General features: G+C 41.4%; 1 protein-coding gene across 2 annotated transcripts in view; it reads left to right on the top strand.

The window, feature by feature from the left end:
- Positions 1-222: 222 nt before the first annotated feature.
- RBFOX1 (RNA binding fox-1 homolog 1) overlaps positions 223-23,338 on the top strand; it is a 1,171,935-nt gene continuing 1,148,819 nt past the window's right edge. Inside the window, exon 1 of one of the 2 annotated variants that reach the window (XM_058035398.1) lies at positions 223-450. In XM_058035398.1, coding sequence (XP_057891381.1) covers positions 223-450 — 228 coding nt within the window. The remainder of the gene's footprint in view (positions 451-23,338) is intronic. The other variant, XM_058035402.1, reaches the window with a different exon arrangement.

The raw sequence follows: 23,338 nt of genomic DNA, 5'->3' as shown, positions 1-23,338 counted from the left end.
TGCTCCGGCCGCGCTCAGCGCTCGCAGCCGGCAGGAGAGGGCGGCAGAGAAACAGCTCCGGCTCCCGCACAGCACCCAAATTTCTACTAACGGGAGCCACAGCACATCGCAGCTCTCGGAAGCCAAATCCCCTTTCAAAACGGCAGCTTCAGCTGCCCCCCCCCCCCCCCTTTTTTTTTCCCCTCCTTAAAAAAAAAAAAAAAAGTCCGCAACACTTTGAAAATGTCAAATTCCTGCGGCAGCCCAGAAGACGCGGGGAAGCAGCGAGGCAGAGATGGCAGGATAAGAAGGGAGGATGTGGAAGATTCCCAACCTGAGGGAAAGAGGCTGAAGCTGGGGAATGAAGCAGGGACCGGTGGAAAGGACAGGGAAGCAGCGGCAGAAGATGCAATAATGCCTTGCTCAGGCAGAGAAGAGCCCGTGCCCGAAGGAGGAGGTGAAGGCAAAAGTGTAAGTGAGCATCTTCAGTGGCTCAGGAAAGGGGGAAGGGCCGGGAGGTTACCTTTGAAATTATCTGTCATCCTGAAGTTGGTAACTGGGCATCAGGAAGAGCAGGATGAATGGAATCGAGTGTCCCATCTCACTGAGATCATAAGCATGGTCCTCTTTAATTTCTCATCTTGCCTGCACGCTTTTTAGTGCCGGAGTGTATGTTTTATCTGGCTCTCACATCAGCTGCTTGCATGATGTGTGTGTCAGAGGAGTGATTTCCTTTTTCATGTGGAGAAGGAATACTAACTGCTAAACTTGCTTTTCAGCTGCCTGTATCCATTTAGAAATTGGGTGAAGATGGGTGCATTGAATTGGACAGTTTGGGTTGTTTATCAGTCTGTCCGTTCACACTTTGAAGTGCATTCATGTTGAGTAGCACTGTTTTACAGCTGGGGATGGGGGTAGAGCTTCCAGAAGAGGAGAATTAGTGGTTAGAGATCTCATCTGGTGAGATCTTGCCAAAGAAGAGCTGCTGAGCAGTTGCCTGTATAAACATCAGCACTGGCAGATGTTTACACGAGGGTAACTTTGCTGCCTGGTTATTCAGCTCTGCAGCTCCTGAGGCACAGCAGAGCTCAGGGGAGAACATCTGGATGCCCAGCCAGCTGAAGCTTTGCCCCTCCTGGTGCAATTTCAGGCCAGGTACTTTTCCTCCACACATCCTAGCTGCTTCCCTTGGTCAGAAATACAGGGGGAGGGTGGAGGGGACAGTGCCTGGGGTGGAGGATGTTTCTGTGTGAGTTGTCATAGGGGGAGAGTGTAGCTGGAGAGCTCACTTAAGAGCTGCTGGAGGTTTCAGTGCACTGGTTTCATCCAGAAGCTTTCTGAAATGTGGGTTGTTTTCTTTCCTGGGGTTGATATCCTGAATTTAGACATGCCTTTTCAAATGAGGAGCTAAGTAGATGCCCAGTGTTTCAGTAGCATTTACATTTTTTAAGTCATTTGAAATCTAGTTTGTCCTCTTGGTGGAAGGTCATCTCTAAATGCAACAGTTTTCCTGAGCTACAGAAGTATTTAAAATATGTGTGGAGTGTTGGTTTGTTTATGCAAGCAGAAATCTTTTATCAAGCCATGTAACTGCAGAGAGTTGCACTTTGCTCTGTATTTTGGGATTCCAGTGCTTTATGAAGTTAGGTTAGGTTCTTTCTAACTCTCGGGCAATGAAGTGCCACTCTTGTTCTCACACCACTCTGGCAGAGACTTATTTTCCCCAAAATTAAGTGCAAAACACAGGCATGTTAATTGCTCAAATCACAACCCTCACTTTTGGTTGTTTTTTTTCTTTTTTACCTGGGAGTAAAGGTTTTAAATCCATTCTGCTTTGTGATAAATATCTAGAAGTGAACACCCCACTATGGGCTGGGGTAAAAGTCTTCTTGATGGTATATCTTACTATAACACCTAATGAGGAAGTTACTGAAAAATAAGCCTTAACTGAATAAATTTACTTTATCTTTTAATGCAGAATATATGAGAATGATGCATACCTGAATCACTGGGCTCTGCCCCATCTGTGGGGCCTGGTTTAGCCCCTTATTTATGTTCTGCTACTGCAGCAAAGTTCTGTGCTGGTTAATACCTGTCCTTTTTTTTTTTTTTTTGTCCTTTCAAGGACCTGGTATAGCTTCTCAGACTTTACATTCTGGCTTTTCATCAGGGGATTGTTAAAAATATTAACAAAGCAAATCAGTTAATGAATCGTTATTTCACTGCTTCTCTTTCCCAAAATAAATTCTTCAATAGCTTTTATGGTAAAATAATTGTTCTTATAGTAATTCTTAAATTAAACTGAGTTTGATTCAGAACTCATCAAAGCTCAATGAAGCTCTTCTTTCCCCTCACTGAGTGGATTCTGGTGTGGGATGTTGCACTACATTTTATATGAAGTTCCAGTAATAGTTTTCCCCTTCCCTTTTAAATCTGTCTGATTTGGAGGCATTATTAGAAATTAATTAAGTGACATTTGAAATTGTGTTAACATTAAATTTTTTCTCAAAGCAGTAAAAGCTTGTTCAACAATGGCTGTAAGTGTCTGTCACCTTGCAGAGAGCAAGCTGCTGGGAAAGATGGACTGTGTGCCCTTAGGAAACACTGGAATGACTTCATTTCTGTGCTTGGAAGAATCTTTATTTTATAGGCATAGTGGTATGGGTAATCAATGCATGCATTGGAGGAACATTTCCTAATAGTCCATTATGTCTTCCACTTTAAAGAAGGACATTTAAAAGAAATTACAGGCTTTGACTCATTTTTGGACTCGTAATAAAAATTCAGCTCAGTGTGTGTGCTATTTCTCTGTTTATTCCATTGCTATTTGCCTCATCCAACATCATTCTTGGGTTGAGAAGGAAGAAATCTACCTTGGTCAGCTGCTCCAGCTCATTATCCCACTTATTATGGAATCTTGGATTCTGGAGAATGCAGACACAATGTATATTTTATGCTCCTAGAGCGATGTGGGCATTTCCTTGGCATGCTGAGTTTGCAGCAGGAGCAGCTGCTGGGCACAGGTTGGTTGTGCAGAAGGATCTTTGTTCCCCTGCACAGAGCTCCCTCCCCTGCCTTGGCAAAGAGGGGCTGCATTTGGCAGCAGGAGCTGCAGTGATTCCTTCCCTTAGGGCTGGGGACTGGTTAGTGCAGTAACAGGGTGTCTTGGTTTGGAAAGCCAGGTGTCTGCTAAAGAAGGCAGGAGCCTCCCCAGAAATGGAAAATGTAAACCCCCTCTCTCCAAATTACTACAATTTTGAAATTAAGGGGCTCTCAGGCAAAGATATGGGAGTAGGAATAACAGTTCTTTACTAGGAAAAAATAAAAAACAAACAAAAGCAGTTATACAAAACAACACTGTCAGAGCAGGCCCTGGCATGTAGGGGGATAGAACATAAGTAAATAAAGGTAGTATAGAATGTAATCATATCCCCTAAAGAGTTGCAGCTGAACCAATTACTAAAGATTAGCAGCAGGCCTGATGTCAACAGGCCACACCTGTAGCCAATAAGAGGAGTGTTATATAAAAGAGTGGATTGGTTGGTTGAGGGGAACTGGAGTCAGTTGGCTGCTGGGAGGACAAGGAAGAGTCAGTGCCTAGAGGAGCTGCCTACAAGAAACATCAAGGAGGTACAAAACTCTGGCAATATGGAATCCTTGCAATGTAATGTTTTAGAACCTTTGCAATATAATGATAACACTGGCCCCCTGTGTGTCAGGGGGGTGTCCCAGCCCCATCCCACGGGGGCTCAGCCCTCCTGCAGTGCCAGCTGTGGCTCTGCTGCAGCAGGGATCCTGCACAAGGGGGGAGTTTTCCTCTGCAGCTCCAGGGCTGCTGCAGATGGGCCTGGGCTCCCTCTGGCCATGCAGGGCAGCAGAAAGCTGCTCCTCTGGCAATGCAGGGGGCAAAGGCTGCTGTGCTGTGCCAGGCTCAGATTGGATCCAGGCAGGAATGCTTGGCTCCTCCCCTGGGTGCAGCATCTCCCCATGGGATGCTGGGGTTGGATCAGCCCTGCAGGGACACTCAGTGGCCATGGACAGCAGAGATCTCCTGCAGGGAGGGTTGGCTGGGGGAGAGAGAAAGAAAACTGCCCAGTGAACAGCAGAGAACTGCCCCAGCCCTGACAGATGGGAATGGAATACACACCCCATTTCCAACCTAAGACCCAGGAGTGAAACTGGAATTGTTAATTTAGGTATCTATTCAAATAATTTGCTTCCTGCCTTCTCTTTTTATTGCCTTCATTATGGTGAGGAAGCTGCTTGTGGCAGGTGTGGATCACACCTGCCATGAGTCCAAGGCCCTGGAATTGCTCCCTCTGTGATGTTTCTTCCTGGCAGAGCCATCAGAATGAAGCCTTTGGTTCAAACTGAAGTGCTGCAGACTTTGTAGTGAGGTTCAACTTGAGAAACCCTTCACTGGGTGCAGATGGTGGGGAATTGGCCTTGGGGAGAGCTGGTGAGTCACTGCTTTTCATCAAGAGTTTGGGTAAAACTCTTTAACCAGGGGCTCTGGTGAATTCCATCCCCAGCTGTGTGCCTGGAGGATGAGCACAGCTGTCAGCTCTGTGATGCCACAGCATTGATTGTCACCCTACCCCTGACCACACACTGGAAATTATTAAATCAGGTTAAAGCTGAATTTCCTGAAATGGGAAGTGTATGAAGAATTAAACATGTGAGTTCTGACTTCTTCCTGGGCTGATAGACATGAGATAGACTCATAGTTAGCCACGAGTAACTGTGTGAGACTCATGAGTTACCCACAAGTAACTCTGTGAGAATCACAGTTACCCACAAGTGATCATCAGGAGTGTAGATCCTTGTAATCCATGCACCCTTGTCTTTTAAGAATAGTTCCTTTTTATCTCTCTTTAACCAACTCTTTGTGCATATGCTTGGTGAAATTTTGTTGGATTTTGGTGCAGATATTTCTCTATCCACAAGGCCTCCTTTGTTATGATCCAAACTTTCCCCCCATAAATATTTGTGCCAAGTTTAGAGAAGAAGACTAAATTTCCTGGGTTTAGTTTGACTTCTGTACTGTTCCCACAGCACACAGCTTCCTAAACTATGTTTTCATCACTAATGCCACCTGAGCCAGGACAGAGCTTGAACTTCTACCTTTTAAACAACTTTCAGAATTACTAGAATGCATTTGTGAATTAATGTGCTGTTTTAATTTTTTTATTGCCTTTGTGAATACTTAGAAAGGAGGAAAGGGTAGAAGTACTGTGAAGAAAGAAATCCAACTTTTTGTTGCTAACATCAGAAGTAACATCTTTATTCAGTTTTGGGACTGTCATGTTGTAAAAGGAAATGTGAGGAAAGTATCTGAAAAAGTGCTTAGGACTTTTGTAGGAAGGGAAAAGTGGTTTTGCTGATCAACTCTGAAGAATTGACTACACCAAACTTGTATCATGTGACAGATCCAGCCTTCTAAATCTCATGGATTTGATGGAATTGTAGATCCAGTTTAGATGGGGGGGATGTTGTGATGTGCTGTGTAATGCCCTTGTCATTGCATAGAGAACAAATTGTACCTTGTCATTACTTTGAGTAATTCATCTGAGTATTCCTAAAGTGTGGAAGAACATACCTTGGAAAGCTGAGAAACACACATTGAAAAGCTGTTCGTTTAGAAGGAGGAGAGGAAGGGTTTTTAGAGATGAGGATATGAGCTTGGAGCTTCAGCTCAAGACAGAATTCCCTTGTTTGAAGGATGGGTCTGGGTTCATGGTACCAAATTAAAAGCTCTGTCAAGACCAGGTGTGGATGTGGGAACTGAGCCCCCTCTGGATTCACTGCAGAAAATCCAGTGTGTGCCTTCAGCACTGTCAGCTGCTGTCCTGGGAGGGCTTGGGGTGAGTAACAGAGATGTTAGGAGGTGTTGAATTTGAGAATTAATACTGATGAGTGAAATATACATTTTTTTATCTCTTATGTTTAGCTTCAGTTAAAGTCATTTTTGACTCAATAACTCGGAACATTTTCATTAAATACATCATAAAATGTGGAAGGAAGTGTAGGAATTGGATCTGAAGTCTGGCAGTTTGACTTTTCAGTGCATTGCCATGCAAGGTTACACTGTGCTAGTGCAGTTTCTCATGGATTTTCTGGTTTAGGACATTTATTTGCTCCTTACAGTTGGTTTATTACAAAACCTGATTTGTGTGTGAATGTCTTTGTGATCATGATTGCATTTATAAATAGTACTTTAAAGAGGAAATGTGTTTGAGAAGGGAGAAAGTGGAATGGTGGGTTTTTCTGGGCTGAGAGTCCAATTTAAGGTGCTGATTTCTGACACCCAGGGTTCTAAGCAGATTGAACCATTCTGCTGTCAAGGCTGTGCTTTAGTTCTTTTTCTCTTCTCTTTATAACAGTGTTTCAATCTATTGAGTTCCTTTTCTCCTCAGACATTATGGAATGGATGTGTTTTAGGAGAGCACCATAAATTTAAAGTGTTTTGAAGAGCAGGACACTTGGAACGTGTTACAGACTGCATCTTCCTTTCCTCTCTTTCCTTTTTTTGGGTCTGATTACCTAATTAGAGGATAACTTAAGGATTGAATCTATTGACTTGTTAGGCAGACTGTGATAGATGCTGGAGTTACTGCTTTTGTTTTGATTCAGAGCACAATCAAGTTCTGTGATCCAGGACAGAGACATAATTATTTGCCTTTGGAGGTGGGAAGAAAGAAGGTGATAATTCTTTAGTAGTCAGTGGTGGTATTGATACAAGGTGCTGGAGTTCCTTCCACAGGAATGTTTGCCAAATCAGAGTAGAGGAGCTTTGGTAGAAAGGTGTGGATAAATCAAAAATCAGTTTTTGGACTTGATTCTAAGAACAAGAACAAGTTGGAGGGAAATGTTCTCCCTAAAACTGATTCATCCTCCTGTTAACCTCTGGCTGGTGTCAGCAAGCTGTCAGCAAACAATGGCACTGCAGCCTGAGCAGGAATAACTGCAGCAAGGAATCGTCTGAGACAAGGCAAGGCAGCAGAAAGAGACCCTCATGAATGACCTTGTTTTGCCATTTTTCCTATAGCTGCAGTAGATGGCAGAGGGTAAGTGTGCAAAGCTAAGGGCTTTGTGTGCATTATCCCATTATTTTGTCATGAGGGAATTTTAATTTAATTCAGCAAATAACTGCCTGTTTTCAACTAGCAATTTCAACCAAAACAACATTGGCCAGTTGTGTTTACTCATTGGGAGTTCAATTTCACTGATAAGGAATATTCATGGAGCATTTCTATCCCAGTTTGAGTAATCAATTGCCTAATATTACAATTTTTGTAGAGTGACTAGAATATTACTTTTGATTGAAATTACAAATGCATTAAAATTCTCCAGAGTGCAAAATAAGGCATTTGTGATCTATGTTGAATTAGAGGAGATATGAAATTAAGATATTGATATATTGCTCTTATTTGCTATGCTTTCTCCTTCTGCACGCCAATGTCAGCCAGGAAAATATTTTTATTTCAAGTCTCTGTGATTTAAAGATTAATAAAATTATGTACTTTACTTTGGTTCTTTTTTAATATTTGCAGTCTTAGTCATTAGCCCTCACTAGAACAATAAGGAATAAGCCCAGAAGCTATGCAAAAATTGAAAATGGAATCAGGCTGGTGCTTCCCTGGCTGTCCCTTTCCTGTGGAGTACTCAATGTTCAGACTCATTTGGGATGCATTATTACCAAAGAGTTCCCTATTTTGTTCCATTAAATTAGGCTGCAGGATCTGCTGCACGGCCACCCATGTAATTTCCCCCTCAGGAACGCACTTAATGTGTTCTGATGTTCTAATGCTTTCCCCACTGTGCACTTCCTAAACAGCCCAAGGAGTTACGGGCAGTCTTGTCTACACCAGAAAGGATTTCATCCTTTAAATTCAGAGAACAGAACGTTTGCTTTTGATGGCTGTCTTGTGTTCTGATCTCTTGCCTTCTGGCACTTTAAGAAACCTTTAAAATGGCGATAACTGGTCCAGAGCTTGTGAGCCAGCTGGTCACTGTCTGCAAAATTCAAATAGCTTGGTGTAGGAAAAGCTGAGGGACTTAACCTGGTGACTCGAAGTGCTAGATAATGAAATAATTCTCAATTAGTTGTACTGATAATTAATAAAGGTCCATCTAAGATTCACAAGCTGCTGAGAAGTGTCTGCAGCCCTTGGTAAGGGTATTTTCGGTCTATCCTGAAAAGCAAAACTTGTTTAAATGAAAAAGATTTCCTGAGCACAATAATTCTTACACAATCAGTTCTTTCACCTGCCATTTTTCCCCTGGATGTTTCCAATATGTTGGAATATATTCCAGTAAATTGGATGCCAGCTCTTCTTCACAGGGCTATGGCTTTAGGATCCCTAGGAAGGGACACAGCTCTGGTCCCTCATTTCATAGGAAAATCTTTCTTTACTGAGTTGGTCACTGGACAGAGGTGGAAAGGTGAGGTAGAGAAGCTCCTGGGTGTCCAAGGTTCTATGGCAAGGGTTGTGCAGGATCCTAAAAAGAACTGAGCAGGGACACCACGGAATCAGCCCTGGCATGGGCTTGGAAGGATTCTGTGTTTTCCCAGGCTTCTGCTTTCCCTTGAAAATTGAGCAAGGACAGCACAGGGCCAGCCGTGAGTGGATGCACTGAAGGGGCTCTGCATTTCCCCAGCTCCTGTAATTATTTTGATGATATTGGTTACCCTGAAGCACAATGAGATGGTGAAAAATTAACAAATTCCTAAAAAATTTCCACTCCTTTTACTCTCTACAAATAGTTGGGTAAATTCCTGTTTTAGCTGAGTTGTACTGTGCATTCAACATACATTATCTTCAGGGATTGTTATTTTCCACAAAATGAAGGCTAATCACAAAAAATAGAAATGGATTTAGTATGTAAAATTATGAAGTCACCACACTGAGACTGTCATAGTTCCTTGAGTTGGGCCACAACTAAATGGAAATTAAACATTCTTATCAATAATGCACTGGGGAAGTAACATCTGTTCTGAGATGCTGAGAGGTAGCTTTTTCATTGACTGAAATATTTATTTCAACTAAAAACTCTAATCTTTTCACTGTCTCCAGAGGGCAGAATCATTGACTGTTATGTTTAGAAACTGTGAATTACAAGCGCCCATATGAAATGGAAAGAATGCTGATTGAGCGATTAATCACTTTTTACTTAATTTAAAATAAATAATGACATTAAAGAAAGCTGTTGCATTAGCTCCAAAAAAAAAAAGGACTGATTCTTGGAAAAGCAGCAGAACAAAATTTTTTTCTCTCACTATAAGCTAGTTTCCATCTCTTGAAGGCACAAAACCAATAGTTTTTGGTGATGTGGCAATATTTTCTTCTAATTAGCCAGTGTTGTGTTACACATGTTACATAAAGGTTTCTGCTCCTGGCCACCCATCTTCAGATCCTTCTTAGATTTCAAGGCTAGAATTGACTGCTAGACTCAGGTTTCTGGTAAAAGTTAATTCCATCTTCCTAAATTCCGTTTGAGCTAGAAAATGGATTTTTTTACAAAAACAGCCACTGTTGATTAAAGGCTTCAGGTCACGAACAATTCCTCAAGTCTCCAGGTAAATTTCTTGCTGTAGATAATTATTCTTAGAATAAAAATATAAATCCTTGCCTGGAGTTGGAATTTGCCCAACTGCGCATCCCAGCCTGAGTGGATTGTTTTGCACCAGATGTTATTGACTCCCGTGATGGGAATAAACTCATTTCCTCCTCCTGGATAAGCCAAGCATCTGGATCCATGTGCTTTGTTTTCCATCCTGCAGGTCTGTGCTCCCCATCTGAAATAATTCATCCGTGCCCTCGCTGCCTCTTTGCAAGTTCAACATTTTTGCAGAAAGCTGATTCTGCTGGATGTCCCCTGTTAATATATCAATGGTTTAGGTATTGCTCTGGCCTGGGCTCCAGGTTCATTTACCAACAGCTGCCAATGCCACTAAACATTCTGTGTTTGCCCACATGGAAGTGTATTTTTGTCAGACAAGGCAAGATTTATGACTGCAATTTGATTAAAATTGTCTGAAAATTACCAATGTCTTGATTTATACATACTTGCTTTCCAATTCACTGGGAAAAAAAAAATCACTGAATAATATTCATGGAAGAACAGATCCTTGTGGGATGTTAATTGCAGAGGCATCTTAATTGGAATGACTTTGCTCCTGCTCCTTTTGTTTTTTCTCCCCTATCTGCTCAGTTTTAATTCATTTAAAAGTGTCCTGTGTAGCTGTGCACACAAACTGACATGGAGGTGGTATGTTAGTACTTCAGAGTGGTTGCTCAATTTTGATTTAAAAAAAAAATCATTATGTAACTGAGGCAAAAAAATCAAAAATAAATTAATATCTTATCTGTTGACAAATAAATTTTGCCTCACCCAGTGATAACTTTTCAAGACCACTTAATCTTCCCATCTGAGAGGTCAGTTTGGATCATTGTGACTCAGACCCTGTGTGGTGCCATGGGACTGGGTGTCTGGAAGCTGCTGAGGCTGTTCCCCTGGGGCTGTGTGCAGTGTGCTTTGTTAGCAGGGAAGCTTTTCACCGAAGCAAAATGAGCAAAGAACCCCCAGAAAAAGCCCAGCTGTGTGGCTGCAATAAATTCTGGGTCTGCAGCTGCCTGGTCACTGCAGGGGAGGGTGGTGTGATGGTGCTGGGAAGGGAGCAGGAAAAACCCCAGTGCCCTGTTTGCTGCAATGGGATTGATTAATTGATGTCTGAATGCCAGGGACCAGAAATCTCCCCTGGAAGGGTCTGGAATCACCCCTGGGGGCTCTGGGCAGGCGCAGGGAGGTCAGGGACCATCAGCAGGCCGAGGGGAGTTGGCACAGCTCTGGCTGTTTGTTGGCACCTCTGATGGAGAACGGGGCCTGCAGAGGTGAAGGGAAAAAATTTCTGCCTGGAAAGTGTGCCCAGGTGTCTGAATTGTCACTGCTGCCTTAGGTGCAGATGTGTGGGTTTAACCTTCTCTGACAGGGCAGGCTGGCACTGCAAACCAGCTCCAGTGTCTGCAGCAGAGAAATCTGTGCCCCAATAAATCTGTGTCCCAATATTTGGTAATTACTAAATGAACTGAGAGGAGTGGAAGTGCCTTTTCTGATCCAAGCATTTTGGGAAGTCTCACAGGTTTGTTCAGCTGGGATTCTGTTGCAGGGTTCTGGCCTGAGAGGTTGGCAGCAAGATCAGAGAGCTGATCAAAGGTGTCTCAGTGTGCATCTGCACAGACAGGCCACATCCCAGAATAGCACAGGGGGCTCTGAAACCCAAACCAGGTGCTGAGGCCATTATCACACTGCCTCCAATGAGGGCACAAATCAATGCTTCACCCTCACTGTCCTTTCTGCAGCTGTTTTTAGAATCCTGGTGTGAAAAATGTGTATTTTATGATTGGCTTTTTGCAAATATTAAAATGAATATTATATGTGTTGTCTTAGAAAGCTATGCTGTACTAATTTTCTTAAGTAGTGTGTCAAATAGAGTTTTAGGTTATAACATAAGGTTAAAATTGAAACTATCCTATGTAAGATACTTTTTACTTGTAAAGAAATGACTTGCACTGAGATAGCAGTCACAGGACACCTCAGTCTTTCAGAGAATTTATTGCTCTTTTATCAGAAGAAACGAACTTCAACCATGAAGATGCCATTAGGATTCAGAGGAAGAAGTTGACACTGACCAGACAGAACCCTTTGCTTGAATGGAATTTATGCATCATGTATGAGGTGTATGAATATGCAACAGGCTGTTGTTTTTAAGGGTTAATCCTCTGTTAACGTGTGTAACGTGTCCTTTTTTGGGCTTATGCTGCCCTGAAAAAGGTACCCAGATATCCGTAACTCTTTGTTTCTATTGTCTCATATTGTCCTAATCCAAATGGTCCAAATTATTATTACTCTAATCATATTACTATTTTTATAACCATTTTATTACTATTAAACTTTTAAAATTTTAAAAACAAGTGATTGGTGTTTTTCACACTGCTATTTAGGAACCCCCGTGGCTCTCTCCTTTCCTCCTCCCCTCAGCACCCCCTGTCCTTTGGTGTTCTCCCTCATGGTGGGTTGGTAGAGCACGAGACTGTAAATCTCAGGGTTATGGATTCAAGCTCCACACTGGGCTGTAAAGGCTGATCAAGACTGTAAATCTCAGGCTTGTGGATTCAAGCCCCACATTGGGCTGTATGGGCTGATCTCTGTGGGGCCTCTGAGGGCCCAAACCACCTGGCTCGGGCCCTCGCCGTTTCAGCCTTTACAAGGACAAAAGTAAAAGATTCGAGGTGCCTTTTCCTCTTGGGACCAAAATTCTACTTTATTCCTTGAAAGGAGTCACCTGGGGTCAAGGTGAGGTCCCTGAGGGAAAAAGAGGTTGGAATGGTTGATGGTGGAAGGCTTTAAACCTGGAGGAATGAGGGACGGAGGAAGAGGCCCACAGCCAAGGGGATACCGGTGAGGTCTCTGGCATCAAGATGATCCCGAGGTGTTGGAAAGTCTCTTTTTCTCAGCCCCAAGACTGAAGAAGAAGACAGAATTCCTTGGCTCTTGTTCTCAAGGTTGTGAATTTGCTCTTATTTAATACATTGTCTTTCTGACCCACTGAGGTCCATCTGGCAGGTTGGGTTGAGGCACACTGCCTGCCCTTGGGGCAGTGTTATCTTTTTATATGAAAAACTATGTGTACTTTATTTACAATAATTTTCCAATACTAATCACCTATGTTAGACTCTTTTAGTAGTTTGTTAGACTCTTAGTAGTTTGGCTCTACTCTAATCCAAAAGTGCCACCATCACAGCAGATAATGGAGGACAAGAAGGAGAAGGAGAAAGACAGAACACTCCCAGATTCCTCCATCTTGCCTCTTGAACCCCCATTCTAAAAACCCCAAAATTCTATTTTTCCACCCTGTGATAAATTTACGAACATTCTACTCAAACCCTTGTGGCTTTTAATTCCTGGCACAAAGTTGGTAATTGTTTCCATGGGTTAGAATCGAAGGCACAGGTGTTTTTGACTCCGTGCCAAGGTTTCTGAGCCCCCTGGCAGGGTCTGGAGCCCTCAGGGCAGGCAGAGCAATGTCCTGGGTTCCCGCAGGATACCAGTGAGGGGAGGAGCAAACTAGGGAGAGATCACATTCACTGGGGCTGAGGTGGGAGGGACAGACCATGAACCCAACGCAAAACAACTAAAGGAACTATTTAGTGTAATGCAACAGTTGTGTGGTTCTGGCCTGAGAGGTTTGGCAGCAAGATCAGAGAGCTGATCAAAGATGTCTCAGTGTGCATCTGCACAGACAGGCCACATCCCAGAATAACACGGGGCTCTGAAACCCAAACCAGGTGCTGAGGCCATTATCACACTGCCTCCAGTGAGGGCACAAATCAATGCTTCACCCTCACTGTCCTTTCTGCAGCTGTTTTTAGAATCCTGGTATTTAGGAACCCTCATGGCTCTCTCCTTTCCTGCCTCCCCTCAGCACCCCCTGTCCTTTGGTGTCCCCTCTCAGGATGGGTTTGGTGTTCAGGAGCCAGCACAGCTCTCAGGCTTCTGCCTCTCACCTGAGACTTTGGGAGCTGCAAGAAAAAGCTGCTAATTAGAGAAAGGACTCACTTTCTACTTCCATCCACTGGAAGCCTCTTCATCCAAGCCTGTTCATCTACATGATATGAATATTTTAATTTCTTTGAGTGACTAAGTGTGGGAATGTTCCTCACTCAGGGTCACCAAATGTGGTGGTATTTGCAGGGATCCCAGGACGAGGGAAGAGATGAGAATTTTGACTTCATGTTTCAGAAGGCTGATTTATTATTTTATTATATATATTATATTAAAAGAAAATTATATGTTATTAAACTATACAAAAGAATAGAAGAAAGTATTTCATCAGAAGGCTAGCAAGGAAAGCAATGGAATGAATAATAAAACCTTGTGACTGCTCATAGCCTTGACACAGGTGGCTGTCATTGGTCATCAAGTAAAAACAATTTCACATGCTGGGTAAACAATTCTCCAAATCACATTCCAAAGCAGCAAAACATGGAGAAGCTGAAGCTTCTCAGCTTCTCAGGAGAAACAATCCTAACAAAAGGATTTTTAAGAAAATATGTCTGTGACAATTAAGGAGCTGAATTCTAAACCTGATTTTATTGTATTGTTGCACTGTCCATTTGCTTTCTTCTACTTTGCTTTATTATTATAAACACTAAACAGCCATTCTACCTTCCCCCTGTAAATGCTGGTAGGCTGCAGTGGGAAAAGAAAGCAGCCAGCACTACCTGCTTAGTAGGAATTAAATAATTAAATAAAGGAATTTAATAATTAATAAAATAATTGATAAAATAAAAATAAATGAATAAATAAATATTTATTATATTAATTAATTAAATAAAAACAAATAAAGGAACTAAATAATTAAATAAAATAACGAAATAATCCTGAAGCTGATTCCTATCACTTATCGTGTTCTTTAGGCCATACCTGTTACAAGGGAAAAAAATAAATTAGTTTCTGTAAGAATGAGGACAGTTGTATCTGTGGGGACTCAACTGCCAAATGTCACCTTAAGCATTCTAAAATTTGCCAAGAGATTAACACTAAGAAATACAAGAAATTGTACAATTAGCATGAGAAAAGTGTGTGTATATATGGAAACTCTCTAAATCTTCTAAGAAATATGTAGGATTTATCATAAAGCTACTCTTGGATTACCAAGTCCAAGTATTAAATTGTAAGTCAACCTCTTTTTTTTTCCTTCACATCATGAATCTGCTTTCAATCATATTATAAAAGTAGCAATTTTAGATGCAGTTTTTCTGTTAACTTCTACATTTTAAGCTGTTTGGGTGATATTTTAGTGACAGATTTATCTGTAAGACTGCAAACAGGAATGTAAGCTGCTACACAAGAATGTAAATGAAAAGCTGAACTTTTAGTAAAGCTGAGTTCCTGAAATAATTCCATCACTTCAGCTGTACAGAATTTCAAGAATAAACCAAAATGTAATGAGAGACTTGATTCAAAAACTGGAGACTTAGAAGCATTGATACTTGCATGAAGGAAAATTCTTTTAAATCAAGGGAAATTTTAAATGGATTGCCAGAGCAGCCTTTACTGTGACAAATGGTTTTGTTTATCCTGTTTATCAATAACCTTTTGAGTTCTGCTTGCCAGGCAGGTGAGCTCACAGCACTGGTGGCCTCACCTCCTATTTCAGCAAAACCTGGCATGTGCAGCTGCTGGCACTGAGTGGGGATCATTTACTTCCTTTCAGTGGACTTAAAAAATAATTTTAGGAACTTTAAGAGCATTTGAAGCAGGATGAATTCAAGCACTTCATAGGGATTTGACTTGATTTCTTTTTTTGAGCAGGGTTGGAGGACAAGTGCTAAAATATTCCTGTCTCTATTTGGAATGTTCTTTGAAGGGAAATTTTAATTTTTACTGAGATGAAGACTGAATGTCCATTTTGCACAAGTTCCTCATTCCTCTCTTCCATTGCTCTTTATAAAAGATTTAGATGGTTTGGGAAGCTCAAGTAAACACTTGGAACTATTACAGCAAGACAATCTTGACATAACTTATTCAGCATCAATTACTGGTGTGTGTCTGCTCTTCAGTCCTGCGTGGTGGCATTGATGGGCTCTCTGTGCACAGGCCTCATCTTCATAAAAAAGGCTCCATCCATCTGTGAAGTGGTGAACCAGATGCAATTAGCATTTTTGAAAAGAATTCACAGTAATAGCACATTTCTGAGGGACAGAATCCCCAACCTGTTTGCATTTTCTTTGAGGCTTCTGCTACATAAGTACGACACTTCTGTTTATCAAAGGAAAAAAACCAAGGTGCAGCACAACCCAAACCAAAACCTTTTGAAAAGCCATTTTTGGAATAAAACCCGTGTGAAAGCAATGAATTAAAAAATGGTGATAAATCAGATAAAACAAAAAAAAACCCAAAAAAACCCTGGTTGCTCAGGTCCTGGCAGTCCATCCCCTGCAGGCAGGCTGCTCCCAGAGCTGTGGGCTGGACATGTTCTCCCCAGGGCAGACAGGATAATTTGCTGCTCTTGAGTAGCTCCTCATTCACAGAATGTGGTGCTGTTTGAGGGTCCCCAGTACTCCATGTTTCAGAAGGCTGATTTATTATGCTGTGATATATATTATATTAAAAGAAAATAATATACTAAAACTATACTAAAGAAAGAGAAAGGAGACATCAGAGAGCTAGAAAGGAATGAATAATAAAATCTTGTGACTGGCCAGAGAGTCTGACACAGCTGGACCATGATTGATTATCAAGTAAAAACAATTCACATGGAACTAATCAAAGATGCACCTGTTGGTAACCATCTCCAGATTACATTCCACAAACATCAGATAATTATTGTTCACATTTCTTTTCTGAGGCTTCTCAGGAGAAAAATCCTAGTGAAAGGATTTTTCATAAAACATCACAGTGACAACAGAAAGTGTCTGACTTTGTGTGCCCAAACCCCCCTGAGTATTGATGCAGTTTTTAAACTCATCATAAATTCTATGGTCACCCCTGTTTTGCCTAACTTGTGCCATCACCTGCCTCTGTGCTATTTAGAGTCAGAAATGCATTTCTGTGCTATTTACAAGTCAGAAAGGCATTTCTAAGTGGTTTTTTCTTGCTTTTGTTCTTCCACAGGGTTGTAGAGTCTAATTTGGCTCTCCATCACTAAGGAGGGCAGGTTTGTGAGGTCACACAGAAGGGAACACAGCTCCTCCCACAGGCTCTGGTTTGGTCTCAGAGGCACTCGTGCTTTTCAGCACTGTGTAAGTTCCACTTCAACCAGTGGTACTTAAAACTCACTTTAAGATAGGGTGGATCTGCTCTCATCCTCGAAGTCAGGTGCCTTTTTCTCATTTAATTTAATTTCATTTTGAGAGTGAATCTCGGGCAAGCTGCAGCAGAATCAGATTTTTCCCTCTGCGTCACAGGTGGGTGAAGAAAGTCCTGTCACAGTCTGGAACTGCAGCAGGGTGCTTTCAATAAAGGGGATTTTGGATCACGCTTGGTGTGTGGGGAAAATAATGTCAGGAAACTTGGTGGAAAAGTTCAGCAGGCTCTGGGTGAGGTGGTTTCCAGGATTCCAGTATTAAAAGATTGATGCAAATCCCTCTTCACTCAAACCATGGTTCCAACCTGCTCACTGCCGTGTCAAGAAGTTGCCTTCTGCAGCTCTTGGTCTTCATTTCCAAGTCCCTTTAGGTCTCTGCCTGCTGGATTGATTTCTTTGTTCCATTCAGAGGCAAAATGAGCTGTCCCTGCACAGCACTGGCAATGCTGACAGGCAATAGCTGATATCTGAGAGCATGACTGCTTCAAGTTTAGTGTTCATCTGCCAGCAGGTTAAAATTAATCTCTGGTTCCTCAGTCAGCCAGCAGGAGAGCATTTGGTTGTGTTAAAACTCAGCTGAGAAACTGAGAGGAATCCTGAGTGCCACGTGCTCCCAGTGCTCAGGGGGATGTGTTAGAGCATCATAGAAACACCAGCTGCTCTGAATATTTGCTGATCTATGAAGCCACTTTATTACTCAGGTGTCTAACAACATGCAAATGTGTGTATTAATGGCTCCTGTGCCATAAAAATGGCAAGTTTATAGCTCTGCACTTTATAGAGACTGTAGAATCTAGTTAGCAAAGTGTGCTCTGTTGGAAAACAAGATTACAAATCAATTACTCTTTGCTTGACACAGCTCAGAACTCTTTTCTGAGATCCTTGTTCAGCTGACACTGGGAAAATGAACATGCCTGGGAGTGCGACCTATTATTCAGAGGGAACTGCAGGCTAATGGCACTTTTGATCATTGAGAAATCTATTATTTTTTGACCTGCAAGACAGCCTAAATGGCCCACTTTTATAAAGGAAATTTATAGGTTTGTGAGATCAAATATTCAAGCCCTTCTTAGCTGGGAAGTTCAGGCCAGTCTTAGATGCAGAAACACAGGAATTTTCATCAAACCCCTCTCCTTTGCTGCAGTTTATTCCCTAGGGGAGACAAATGCAGAAGAGCTGATTTCAGGAAAGCAACTGCACCTTTCCTAGCAGAAGCAATTTATCAAAATACTGCTTTGAAGGATGGCAAGGATTCAGTGGTACTGAACCCTCCTTGTGGTGTATAAAAACAGAGATCAAATCTGATTTGGTGGTTGGGGTTCAAAGATTCTCAGAGCAGACTTCAGGCTCACAGATTTTCTCTTTTCCTCAAATATTGAGCTCTAAGAAGAGGGGGCTGGCCCCACAATCAGGCTGTGGGTATCACTGGAGTTGCCATATGGTGTCTGATCTTTGCTCTTGGAACTTTTGTTTTTCAGTGTGTGTGCTTTTTCCTGCAGAGTAATAATGCTTGGGGATTTACTGTTTATTTTTATTCCTCAGGTTTAATATTGCAGCAGAAATCTATAGCTGACATTCACCATGTTATTAAGCAAACGTTTCATATGAGCTGTGGTTTATTTTTGCTTTGAGTGACATGACCATACTTTCTTTTAAAACTCAGTGCAAATAAAGTCTCTGGATTTAATATTCTTTTTTTCATTTTTTCCCCCCTCTTTTAAAATTTTATTTTCTTTTCTCTGCTATTGAATAGGGAAGTCACTTTAGGTCCTTGCTATTTAGTATTCATTTGGGGGTGGTGTCTGCAAAATCCTCTTTTTAGAAATTAAATATGGCTCTCATATTATAACAGGCACTTTGCATCTAGCACAAAATCAAAAGAAGTCAGTAATGAGATTCTTGTTGCATTTATACACCCATTTTTTCTTGTTTGAGTAAAATTTAAAGCGGACATTTTTTCTTCTCAGTATTGGGCTTTGCACTTGACAATATAAGAAATTTTTTGTATTGCGTTGCTATTTCTTTGCAGTGATGTGAGGACTGGTATGAACACATCTTCTCTTGTTAAAGAATACATATCTTGTATAAAACTGTGAGCATCTGACAATTTAATGTTAGTTTCTGAGTATGACAGGCCCTCAGCCTGAATTAAAGGCATTTTTAGGTAATGGGACTACAGATATCTAAACAGAAATCAGTGTAGGTATTTCTTAAGCTTTATTATTATCATTATTATTACTTATTTGTTTATTTATTTCTAAGTTTAGATATTCCTCTAAGCCCTGCAAAAGCCTGAATCCTACATCTCTGGTGCATAAGAGCTGGAAAATGTTAAAGTACATATGGAACTATATTTTCATCATAATAAATCTTGCTTTGACTCATTGGTATGCAAGCACCACGTAGTTAAATGTAATTGAAATGCTCTGCCAGAGGAGGTGTGAACCAACAGTGATTGCTCCTCGTGTTCTGCTCTGCAGTGTGGTCTAGGAGCTGAACTGAATTCTGTCTTTGACCTGCACAAAATGAGCAGCAGCTGCCATTTTATCACACCACACCTGAATTTTAAATGCTGCTAATTAGTCAATATTAAGCTAATAATGATGCAACAGTAAACACTGCTGGATATATCCACGTGAATGTTGAATTTTGGTGAATGTGCATCATACACACACACCACAGAGGCAAACAATTTCCTACCCTGGTTTGTGACTAAAAGCATTCAAGGATTCCATGTGTTCTTTCAGTGATGAGAAACATCTCTGAATTTAGTTTTTCTATGAAAATAATGCTGGACCTAACCAAATAATCTTCTGTAATTAGTGAGGTGCTCTATCTATATCCTCTGTGTAGTTGCTGTAGTTTGTTTGTTAAGATGTCTTGGACTAAGTTTGTTAATTCATGAAATTGGACATTGTGCTGCATTTGAGCTGATAGACCAGGAAACTCCTGTTCTGCAACAGTGAGTCCTACACTGAACCACATTAAGCATATATTTAAAATGTAGCATTTTTTCAGTTTTGGGTTTCTGTAAGCTATGACCATCACTGAATTTGTTGAAGACTGAATTAAGGGCATTTTTATGTTGTGGGACTACAGATATTTAAACAGCAATAAGTGTATATCTATATCTATATCTATCAATCTAAGAATGGAGAAAACTCCCTCTATGGCTGTGTTTTCACTGGTAAATAGCAAGGCTCAGATAGTGGATCTTTAGAGCAGAACTAATTATTGCTAATGGGTCACTGATAGCACTGACTTCAGTCACTGTCATGTTTTCTGAAAAATCCCTTTGCCAGGATTTCTCTCCTGGGAAGCTGAGAAGCCTCAAAGAAAAATAAAAACAATAATTATGTGATTGCTTCTCCTGTGTTTTGCTGCTTTGGGATGTGGTTTGGACATTGGTTACCCAACATGTGAATTGTTTTAACTTAATGACCAACCACGGTCAAGCTGGGTTGAGACTCTGGAAGGAGTAATGAGTTTTTCATTAGTATCTTGTTAAGCCTTCTGTCTGTATCCTTTCTCTATTCTTTAGTATAGTTTTAGTATAGCAATATAATATAATATAATATAATATAATATAATATAATATAATATAATATAATATAATATAATACCATAAAATAATAAATTAGCCTTCTAAGAATATGGAGTCAGATTATCATTTCCTTCCTGTCACAGGGGACCCTGAAAATACCAGAGACTTCCTTCAGAAACACTGAAGCACTTGTTGATTCACCTCACATCAGCCAGGGTTTGTTGGGGTGAAATCAGCCTTTCATTCCAACGGGGAATGTGCTGTGGAGGGGACTCCCTGCAAATTGCTGTAGAAGGAATCCAAAGATAGGCTGGTTTTGAGAGGGATTTAATTACCAGGAGTCACAAATGGTTCATTGCCTGATGGAAATGAGCAGTGTAATTGCAAATCTAATCTGTTCATGCCTGGAACTTCAGCAGCCCTAATGCCTGCAGTGGAAATTGCACCAAGTCCCTTTCCAAGGCAGGCAGTGGTATCAATTTGCTTGATTGATATCTTCCTCTTGGCCACAGATCTGTCACTGAGCAAATACTTCTGACACTGTTGAATTAGTTGAAATAATGATGGCTATGTTGTGTTGCTCTGGGAAGTCAGGTGATTCTAATGATAACTCTAAAATATTGGGAAAGGAAAAAAAATTCCAGTGCTGCCCTCAGAGCTTTTTTCCAGCCTATAAATACTGGAACTTTATGCTGTGTTGTAGCTGTAATGCAAATAACTCCAGAATTAATATATCCAGAAGAAATAACATTTGTAGTGAAAAATACATATGACAGAGTGGCTTTTGAGTACAGTATGCTAAAAAGGGTGTCAATTTTACTTGGCACTATCATAATGCACAAATTGCCTTCTAAAGAAAATTACTATTTCTTGTGTCTGAAAAATGGGCTTTAAAGTTTGTTTTGCTATTTAAAGCATTTTCCCCTGTACTGTTACCTTTTTCTGCTGTAATTTAACTGGATTTTGCTGCTTCTTGTTCTTAAAATTTATGGGCAGTATTTGGGCAAGATCTGTCAGTATATGTCTTGAGATCTTAAACCAATTTTGGAGTGGTGATCAAAAGAGGTAGCATATGCTTCCAAGTCCCTTTGGATTAAATATGCTGATTTCTGAATGTCAAATTTGACACTAAAGTGAGATGGGAAATGGGCTTCTATTCTGGGGAAGAAAATTAAAAATTTTCCCTGAAATCTTCTTGGCTTTAAGCTGAGGTGGTGTCAGTTGTGCAGCCATGAGGCTGCTGAGTGAGGTGACTTTTATCTTTCCCTTATTCACAATTCAGTGAAGAATTCTTTACTATTTTGATGGAAAACATGTGAAAACAATCAGTGTTTGCTTCCATCCCAGTTTCCCCAAGCCCTGTGACTTCAGGCTGTAGAGTTCTTAGAGATTTACCCTGCCTAGAATACAGTCATTATTAAGTGTTAATTTTCCAGATTTATTTTTGAAATGTAGTGGGGTCTTACTCCAGTATTCACCCTAAATTAAAGCCAGGCAGGGGTGGGTGAGCCTCAGGGGTATTAAGTGGCATCTGGAGCAGGAATTCCAGGTTGGGGCTGTGTTTATTTAATTCCTGTCAGGTACCTGAGCATATCTGTACACCAAGCAATGCCACACATCAGCTCTTGCAAGCCAAGGTTCCTTTGAGCAGGAAATGTCACACATTATATAAATAACTAAACTTGGAAAAATATCTGAATCTGGCTCTCTTGTCCCTACCCTGGACAAGAAAGAGGTTCTGGAGTTATCTGGTGATTCATGAAGTTTTATTTTCAGCCCAAGACATTGCTCTTAAGCAGGATTTCTTTGGGCAGTGTAATTAGCAGGAGCTTGACCATTGTGATAATAGCTTGGGTTTATCACTGCCCAGTTATCTCTGTGAAGAGAGGCAGTGTTTTCTGAGACATTCTGGTTTTACCAGCTGTATTCAGGGCTCATTGAAGGCTCAGGCAGCAGCACACCTGCACACTCTCCCAAAGTCCAAACTCTGCCCTAAGCCTGGCCTTGCTAAGATCAGAGATAACATTCTTTTCCATTTTCCTAGCCTGGCATGCTGCTTCTCATTATTCCCTGCTGCTCATGGTATCTGGAGTTGGTTTTTGGTCTGCATAGCACAGGGACAGCTCAAATGGAATGGGATGAAGGGGTGGGTGTGGAGCACCAGCCCTGGGCTGTGATTTACCTGTTCACAGCCAGCCTGGGCTGTCCTTGCTGAATCATCTCTCTGAAAAAGCCAAAGAAACTCCTGGCTCAGGGAAAAAAGGGAAGGCTAAAAGCAGAATAAAATAGTGACTAAATGTCGTGGGTGAGCACTGTAGAGTTCAGGCTGTGGAAGGGTCAGGGCTGTCAGTCCAGGAGGTGCCTGTTGGACACCCAGATGAGGCTGAGGTGAGCCCAGGCAGTTCCTGCTGGTGTGTGATCCATGGGAATGAATCCTTGGGAATGCTGTGTGATCCATGGGAATGCTGTGTCCGTAACTGCCCCCTGCACAGCCCAGAGGACAGAGGGTAGAGCAGTGCTCTGCCCATCCTGCTCAAACCTGAAGCCTTGGAGAGGTGCAGTTCTGCTTCCCCTGAGCTTTGATAGAGCAGCATTGATTTTATTCCATTTTTTTCTATAGATCTGCACTTGCTGTGCCCTAAAAGCTCATTGAGTCATGGTGTCTTCTGAGAGGAGCCCTCTTACTTTCCACAGACACTTGATGTGGCTGCCACACTCAAGAACTTTTTTATTAAAGAAAGGAAATTGAAGTACCTCATTCCCAAATCTGGAGCTGGCAATGCATGTGGAAAGATTCTGAACATTTGATATTCACTCTGAATATAAGCCTCTTTGCTTTTATTCCATAACCTGAGGGTTTCATTGTTGCACATTTTGGAAGGAAAAGCAATTTGGAGTCAGCATAGAATTTGGATGATATTATGGACAATCCCTCTGAAGTC

The sequence above is a fragment of the Melospiza georgiana genome, chromosome 16 (genome assembly GCF_028018845.1).
Source record: "Melospiza georgiana isolate bMelGeo1 chromosome 16, bMelGeo1.pri, whole genome shotgun sequence".
Taxonomy (NCBI): Eukaryota; Metazoa; Chordata; class Aves; order Passeriformes; family Passerellidae; genus Melospiza; species Melospiza georgiana.
This window is presented reverse-complemented; position numbering and strand designations above follow the sequence as displayed.